General features: G+C 67.7%; 1 protein-coding gene across 1 annotated transcript; it reads left to right on the top strand.

Moving 5' to 3' along the window:
- Window positions 1-900: 900 nt before the first annotated feature.
- On the top strand, window positions 901-6,001 carry LOC309671183 (RING finger protein 145-like). The gene is made up of 10 exons (XM_082482378.1): window positions 901-1,096; window positions 2,165-2,273; window positions 2,362-2,453; window positions 2,929-3,164; window positions 3,440-3,615; window positions 3,758-3,898; window positions 4,118-4,300; window positions 4,563-4,710; window positions 4,898-5,254; window positions 5,363-6,001. The coding sequence occupies exons 1-10, from the start codon at window positions 928-930 to the stop codon at window positions 5,870-5,872; spliced, it is 2,121 nt and encodes a 706-aa protein (XP_082338504.1). The 5' UTR covers window positions 901-927; the 3' UTR covers window positions 5,873-6,001.
- The last annotated feature ends 2,366 nt before the right edge of the window (window positions 6,002-8,367 follow it).

Genomic DNA, 8,367 nt, shown 5'->3' with positions numbered 1-8,367 from the left:
GCCTGCCCACCCCTTCCCAGCTGCATCCTGCTGCTCAGCCCACGGGCCTGGGGGCACCCACCCCCTCCCCCCCCGGGACCCCAGATATTCCCAGGGGGTCCCCCCATCCCAAACTGACCCCCAGGACCGCCAGCCGATCCCAAAGGACATCCCTCCCACCCCACCCCAGTTGACCTCCCCCGATCCCAGAGGGCCCCCGCTTGAGCTCAGGTTACCTCAGCTGACCCCAAAGGACCCCAACCCACCCCGGAGGGCCCCAGCTGATCCCAGGGGATCTCAGGTCAGGATCCCAGACAATCCTTGAGGCCCTCGTCCTCCCCCGGGGGCCTCATCCTCCCCCAGCGCCATGCAGCACCCCGCTCCCCTACTTCCCCTCTCAAAATGGCGGCCAGAGCCTGCCCTCACCGTCTGCCCGCACCCAAGATGGCTGACGCGGGGCTGGGCGGGACAGTGAGAGCGACGTCACCCGCACAGGGCCGCACACCTCTCCAAGATGGCCGTGTCCCCTCCGCGGCCGGAGTGTGCCCTTATCTAAGATAGCGGATCACATAGACGAAGAACGAGCGCTGCGCCCTCTTCTAAGATGGCGTCCGCGGCGTCAGCGCAGCAGCCTGGCGCAAGGCCTCTCCGCTACGCGCTGGGCGCAGGGGCGGGGCGGGAGAAAGCGAAAGTGGCGGAGGGACCGGAACGGCAGCGGCGGCGAGAGCGGGAGTGGGAGCAGGAGCGGGGGCCGGCGGCAGGCGGCCGGGCCCCAGCGAGAGGCGGCCGGGCAGACAGGCCCCTGCTGGGCGCGGGGCGGGCGCCCCCTGCTGGGCCGGGGGAGGCGGTGGGACCACCGCCGGGGGGTTCCCCCCTGTCCCCCTGAGGGGGGGGGGGGGTTGCTGCGGGGACGCGGGGACACCCTCCCTGCCCCCCGCCCGGCGGGCCATGGCGCGGCTGGAGGCGGTGGCCAACGTGGCGCTGCGGGTGCCGGGGCTGGCGCTGCTGGACCTGCTGTACCGCTGGGACGCGGCGGCCCTGAGCGACCTGCTGCGGCCCCGCCGCGGGGACCCCCCCCTCCTGCGGCCCCCCGCCCTCCGGGGCGCCTACTGCCTGGGTGAGGGCTGCGGCGGGGCGCGGGGGGGGCGCCCGCGGCGGGGCCAGGCTGGGGACACCCTAGGGGACAGACAGGCCGGGGACACCTCATGGCATGGCCAGGTTGGGGAGGTAAAGGTACAGCTCAAGGGGTGGCCGGGGTGGGGACACCCCAGGGGATGGACAAGCTGGGGACACGGTGGGACACCTCAAGGGACGGACAGGCCAGGGACACCTCAAGGCATGGCCAGGTTGGGGACAGATCAAGGGGTGGCCCCCTTGAGGACGCCCCAGGGAATAGGGCAGGTCGGGGACACTGTGGGGCCACCCCAGGGATGGACAGGTTGGGGACATGAGGGGATGCCTGAAGGGATGGCCATATTGGGGACACGATGGGACACAATGAGGATGGCTGTGTTGAGGACACAAGGAGACACTGTAGGGGATGGTCACAGTGGGGACGCCTCAGGGCCTGCCAAGGTTGGGGACATGAGGGGTCACCCCGAAGGATGGCCAGGCTGGGGACACGGTGGTGACACTGCAGTGGTTGGGCAGGCTGAGGACACAAGGAGACACCCCAAGGTATGGACAGGTTGGGGACACAAGGGGACACGCAGGGGATGGAGAGGTTGGGAACGTGAGGGAACATCCCAAGGGATGGCCAGGTTGGGACATGGAGAGGACACCCCATGGGATGTCCATGTTGGGGACACAAGGGGACACTCAGGCCCTGGCCAGGCTGGGAACATGGGGAACAACCCAAGGGATGGCTGTGTTTGGGGTCTTGCCGCCCCAGCCCCTGCTGAAACCCACTCGAGGTGTGGCTGTCCCCCGGGCCAGCAGGCACTGTGTCCCCAGCGTTGTGCCCTTGGCACCGCGTGTCCCCTGGCAGGGGGGACAGCAGTGGGCTCTGGGCCTGGGAGGATCCCCTTGCACAGCCCCATCTTGCCCACACCACCCCAGTGCCATGTGCAGTGACAGCCGTGTCACCAGCAGGGGCTGCCTGACTGGAGGAGTGGGGGTGTCTCAGCCAGGTGGGGGGTCTTGGTGGGGCCATCTCACCCCTCTGTGTCCCCTGCCACTTCCACAGGCCACGTGCTGTGCATGGTGGTGCTGATGCTGCCGGTGCGGTCCCTGGTGAAGCTCTACCTCCACCTCCTCACTGCGCTGCTGCTCGCCGCGGGGCACACGGCGGCCAGGTGAGCCCAGGGAGGGGCCGGGGGGGGACCGTGTCGGGGTGCTGGGGGGCGGTGGGGGGTGCCGGGGGCTGAGCCTTTCTCCCTGCAGGGACTATATTCGCCGTGAGCTGGAGTATGGCTTCCAGGGCTCCGTGTACAGTGACCCTGTGGCGCTCGGCCGCTTCACCACCGCTCTCGCAGGTGAGCCTGGGGGGGTGTCCCAGGTGTCCCCTGCCAGGGGACAGGGGGGTGGTGCTGGGCAGGGTGAGGGTCTCATGTGCTGACCTGGCTGCAGGAGCCATCACCTCATGGGACAGCGTGTTGGGTGACGATGGCACGGCTGAGCCAGGTTGTCCGCCCCACTCGGCATGGAGCAGAGAGGATGGATGCGAGCCCTGAGGGGGTGTCCTGTGCCCCCACCGCCCCCGGGCTCGCAGGGGAAGGGGCTGGGTGGTCTCAGGGTGCAGTTTGTGGCAGGGCAAGGGCAGCAGCGAGGTTTGCCGTGGGGGAGGGCTGAGCCCCACGGCGGGGCTGGCTGCGAGGCATCCACCCCACCCCAACTCCTGCGGCTGGTGCCCGGGTGCCAGTGCGAGGTGGCTGTGACATCAGAGCCAGGGAGGTGGTGTGGGGGTCCCACATCCTCCCATGTGCCCAGGCATCCCCGTCCCCTCCGCAGGCCAGCTCTGCCTGTGCACCCTCTGCTCCCTCCTGATGAGGAGCAGGCGGCCATGGCTGTTTGGGGCCCCACTGCTGCCGGTGCTGGCTCGCCTCTGCGGCCTCCCCCTGCACGCCCTGCCTGTCCTCAACACCTTCGCCGTTGTCCTCACCACCCTGGAGGTGCTCTATGTCCTCGGCTCCCATGTCCTCGTCCCCTTCCAGCTGGCCGCCGCCGCCTGCCGGGAGGTTGTGCAGGTGAGCGGGAAGCGGGGGCTGGAGGATAGGGGACTGCGGGCTGTGGGGCAGTGGGATGGGGGGCTGCAGGGCAGGGGGTTGTGGCACAGGGGCTGAAGGGTGAGGGGTTGTGGGGTGGGGGGGCTGTGGGATGGAGGTTCCCATGCTGAGCCAGCCTTGATGTAGGGTCGGCTGCAGGGCTGTCCCCTCGTGCGGCCGGGCCCCCTGCACCCTACTTGTCCCCCACGTGTGGGGCGGGATGGGAGGCAGCCCTGCTGAGCGTCCTGTCCCCACAGGCACTGGAGGTGTACCGGCTGGTCGCGCTGGCGGTGTCCCTCTGGAGCCAGCTGGCTGTCCCCCTCCTCTTCCTCGTCTTCTGGCTGGTGCTCTTCTCCCTCCGGCTCTCCTCCTTCCTCACTTCCTCCAGCAGCCCTCTGGCCCAGCAGGGCCTCCTCTTCCTCCTCCTCAGCAGGTAGGGACCGGGGCAAGCAGGAGCTGGGGGAGCTCAGCTTTTCTCCGGCATAGCTGCGGGAGGAGGATGAGGAGGGGCTGGGGCTCCGGTATGTGCTGCCCGGCCCCTGCAGCATCCACGCTCACCCCAAGTTCTGTCGCAGCGCGGCTGAGTGCTGCAGCACGCCCTACTCCCTCATCGGCCTCACCTTTACCGTCTCCTACCTCGCCCTGGGCGTCCTCAACCTCTGCAAGTTTTACCTGCTGGGCTTCAGTGCCTTCCAGAACGGCAACGTCATGCACAGGTGAGCTGGTGGCGGGGGACACGGGCAGGCAGGGGGGCATGGGCAGGCTTCCTTCCTCCCAGCCCAGATTGCCCACAGGAGCCCAGAACAGGGTGGGGAGGACAGGGGTGTCGTGAGGGATCTGGGGATGGGGGTATGTCCATGAGGGGTGACCAGGGCACACGTGGTGCCATGTGGCACGTGCCTGCGGCTGCCAGCCTCACACCCCGCTCCTGGCAGGGGGGTGACGGAGGGTGTGACGCTGCTGCTGCTGGCGCTGCAGACGGGGCTGCTCGACCTGCAGATCCTCCAGCGGACCTTCCTCCTCAGCATCATCCTCTTCATCGTGGTGACCTCCACGCTGCAGTCCATGATCGAGATAGCTGATCCCATCGTGCTGGCGCTGGGAGCCTCCCGCAACAGGTACCAGGGGAAGGAAGAGCAGCAGGATCCAGCCCCCAGTCCTGGGCAGCAGCGGGGAGGAGCGGCGGAGGTCCTCTTGCCTTGTGCTGGGGAAGAGCCAGGCTGGGTCCCGTGCCCTCCACGTTCTCCCTCCACCTCGGGTCCTCCCTGCCTGTTTTTGGGCAGGATCAGTGCCGGAGGAGGGGGCTGGAGCACGGGGTCCGAGAGGGGTGGGTGCTGCTTCCAGGGTGGCCATGGCCCCACTGAGCTGTGCCTCCCCTAGGAGCCCCTGGAAGCATTTCCGTGGCATCAGCATGTGCCTCTTCTTGCTGGTTTTCCCTTGCTTCATGGCCTACAAGATCGCCCACTTCTTCCACCTGGATTTCTGGCTGCTCATCCTGGTCTCCAGCTGCATGCTCACCTCTCTGCAGGTACGGCAGCTCCCGCTCCCCCTGACTGGGGTCTCACTGGGCCCCCTGGGGTGGGCAGCCCTGCCCATCCCCTGCCCACAATCCCGCCCTAGTCACCCTCCCCCAGTCCTGACTGGTGACACTGGGTGGGGATGTGCAATCTGACATCTGGCCACTGTCAACGAGGTGCTGTCCCACTGCCTGCCAGGTGATGGGCACCCTCTTCATCTACGCCCTCTTCATGGTGGAGCTGCTCCAGGACACGCCGCTGGAGCGGATGGACGAAATCATCTACTGCGTGAACGCAGTGAGCCGAGTGCTGGAGTTCCTGGTGGCCGTCTGCGTGGTGGGCTACGGCACCTGGGAGTCCCTCTTTGGAGAGTGGAGCTGGATGGGCGCCTCCGTCATCATCATCCACTCCTACTTCAACGTCTGGCTGCGTGCTCAGTCGGGCTGGAAGAGCTTTCTGCTGCGCCGGGAGGCTGCCAAGAAAATCAACTCCCTACCCCGGGCCACGGGCGGGCAGCTGCAGGACCATAATGATGTCTGTGCCATCTGCTTCCAGGTCAGCCCCTTCCCCTTGCTGGCACCCCTGCAGCGCTGGGGGACCCTGCTCTGGGCAGCCCTGTGGGGTCCCCTGGCCTGCTAGGTGACGTCCTCTCCCTGCCTGCAGGACATGCGGGTGGCCGTCATCACCCCCTGCAGTCACTTCTTCCATGCTGCCTGCCTCCGCAAGTGGCTCTACGTGCAGGACACGTGCCCCATGTGCCACCAGCAAGTCACGCCAGTGGCCACCGAGGAGGATCCTGGCATTGGGAGAGCGGCTCAGCCAGCACCGGCCGGTGGGGACAAGGCACCGGAGGATGGAGGAGCTGCCACGAGCCCATCTCCCACTCAGCCCCAGGAGGACGGGCTGCCCGGTGCAGTCCCGGGCCAGGGGGACAGTGGGGCTTCCCAGGACGACAGGCCTGGGGACCTCGGCCCCCACCACCCTCATCCCGACACCTCCGCCCCCCAGGAGCGAGAAGCAGGTGCCATCCCACAGCCCCACGGGGACCCTCACCCCAGTGTCCAGGACATGCAGCATCTGTCCCCCTCACCCACCAGCCCGGACCTTTTTGCCAGCCCCGAGCTTGACGCGAGGGACAGCGGGGACTGCCACAGCAGCCATTGCCCCTCCTAGCACCGCAAACTGCCACCCTCCGAGATGGGGTCCCTCTGCAGGGGCCGTGCCAGCAGCGAGTGGGGCCGGGACCCAGTGTGGCACCAGCGTCCCTGAGTGCCCGCATCCCCACGGACTCTTTTTGCAATAAAGCCAGAGCTGATGTGGCTGTGCCCAAGGGCCGGGGGCTGCACATCTCACCCACCCCATGCTGGGATAGTGCCCTGTGCCTGTGCCGGCACGGTGGCCTGTGCCCAGCATGTCCCTGGGGTGCTGTGGGGTGTAGAAAGGGGGGGGGGGGGGGGGCACCCAACAGGTGCCTGGTGGGTGCCGGGCTGCCTTCTAGCCTTATCCCACTAGATGGCACGGGTGGCACATGCTGGGTGGCTTGGCGTGGTCGGTGGGAGCTTGGGGCAGTTTTTGGGGTGGCCCTGGGAGGGGGGTGGCCTGGGCTTGGCATAGGTGTGGTGTGGGTCTGGTGTGGGGTGGCAGGGGCTTGGCATGAGTCTGGCACGGGATGGCGTGTGTCTGGCACAGGGTGGCATGGGTCTGGTGTGGGCTTGGTGTGGGTTGCCTTTCCCAACTCTGCTGCCAAACCCCCTTTCCCTGTGCCCCTCCCCATGCCCTGTGTCCAGCCCAGGTGACACTGGGGACAGGGACAGGACGCAGCCCTGCCCGGGGTCCCCATCCTCCCCCTGCTCAGCCCCACAGGAGGGGAGGTTTGGGGGCAGGAATCCCAGCTTTGTGGGGGCTCCGGATCCCTGCTGTGGGGGGGGACGACCCAGTTCTCCCAGCAGAATCGGTGTTGCCCACAGGAGAAGGGGGGTCCCAGGGTGGGGGGTCCCTGGGGAGGTGGTAAATGGGCTCCCTCCATTCCAGCTCAGCCCCACCCTGCACTTACCCTAATGCGGCGGCTCCCAAGGGTCCCACAGCCCATTAGCCGGAGGGAAGGAGAAGCCCGTCCGTAAAATCCATCTGGAGGGAGGCAAGCGAGGGCGAGACACCCCCCCTCCCCACCCCTCCATCCTCCGAGTCCCCCCTGCCACCCCCAGACCCCTCTGGAGCCCAAATGTCCCGGGGTCCTGTCCCCATCCCCAGTGCCCCTGGGCCCGCAGCAAGTGGGTGGGTGGGGGTACCATGGGGGTCCCTGCAGGTGCCCCTGGGCTGTGGGTGCAGCAGCCCCCACCCCACTGCTCAGCCCTGCAGAGGTTTCCTGTGGGGTGGCAGGAACAAGGGTCCCTGAGCATCCCCCCTCGTTCCCAGCCATGAGTGGGGGCAGCCCCCGCAGCGCTGCTGGCCACCCCCCTGGGCACTCAGCCATGCTGCCTCCATTAGGGCCCATTACCGGAGCCGCACCAGGGAACATGGCTCCCCACGGGGCCAGTCCCAGCGGAGGGACCCATGTCCCCTGGCACGGCTCAGCCCAGTGCTGCCTGGAAATAGGAGATGGGGGGGGCAGGGAGCAGGTCTCCCACTGCCTCCTGCTCCCCCCGGAGCAGGAGCTGGGGTTGCTTCAGTGGTGCCCATCCTTGGGGTATCTGGGCAGGATAGAGACATGGATGGATGGATGCTGGGATGGATGTGGGCATGGACAGATGGACACCTGGTTTCTGCAGGAGCCATCATTGCCCCACCAACCCTTGGGAGGCTCCGGGTGGCAGCATGGGTTGCTGGGTGGGCTCTGGGTGAGTTTGGCCCCTGCTACCGAGCCCCACGGAGGGGTTCCATCTGCAGACCCCCATGCAGGTACTGTGGCAGCCCCAGGGCTGCGTGGCCAGAGGGAAACGGACACAGTGTGGAGCTGCATTGGGGGACAGGTTGGAGAGCCACCGAACAGCGTACAAGCGAGAGGGCAGTGTACGAGAGACACTGCCTGCAACGAGGGGCTGCCCGGGGGTCCCTGCGTGCCACACTCACCGGCTCTGCCCGCAGCCTGGCTGCCCAGGCGCAGACACCAACCTCCCCGCTCCCACTGCAGGGCCAGCGTCCCCTCCCGCAGCAGGGGAGAGCCAGAGCTGGTCGGGGTTCAGGATTCTGAGCTGCTTTGGCTGCTGGAGGCCTCTGCTCCCCCAGGACCCCCCAGTCTGGCCGTGCTGGCTTCCCAGCAGACGATCAAGGAAAGCTCCAACTCCTCAGCCTCCTTTGGGGCCTTTGACTCCTAAGGGTCCCCTGGGCAATGTGCACCCCCCCCATGGGGCTCCCATCTCACCCTGCTGGGTGCAGGGGACACCCCAGGAGGGGCTGGGACAGGTGTCTCCACACTGCCCCTGGGGTCCCTGCCCCCCCCCAGCCCAGCTGCGATGCAGACTGGAGACAGCTGTGCAGGGCTGGCAACCCCTTCCCTGCCTGCACCCTGCCTGTACCCTGCCTGGCAGGGCTGCACAGTGGGGAGGGGATGGGGACAGGTCCTCTTTGCCATGGGTCTGCTGTGGGCACGGTGATGTGGGAGGATGAGATGTGGGGATGCTGGCTGTGCCCCAAAGAAGGTCAGCTGGGATTATGTGGGGCACTGGGGG

The sequence above is a fragment of the Vanellus vanellus genome (assembly GCF_965231255.1).
Source record: "Vanellus vanellus genome assembly, chromosome: 4".
Classification (NCBI taxonomy): Eukaryota; Metazoa; Chordata; class Aves; order Charadriiformes; family Charadriidae; genus Vanellus; species Vanellus vanellus.
The sequence above is the reverse complement of the archived record's forward strand: the minus strand, read 5'-3'. Positions and strand labels throughout refer to the sequence as shown.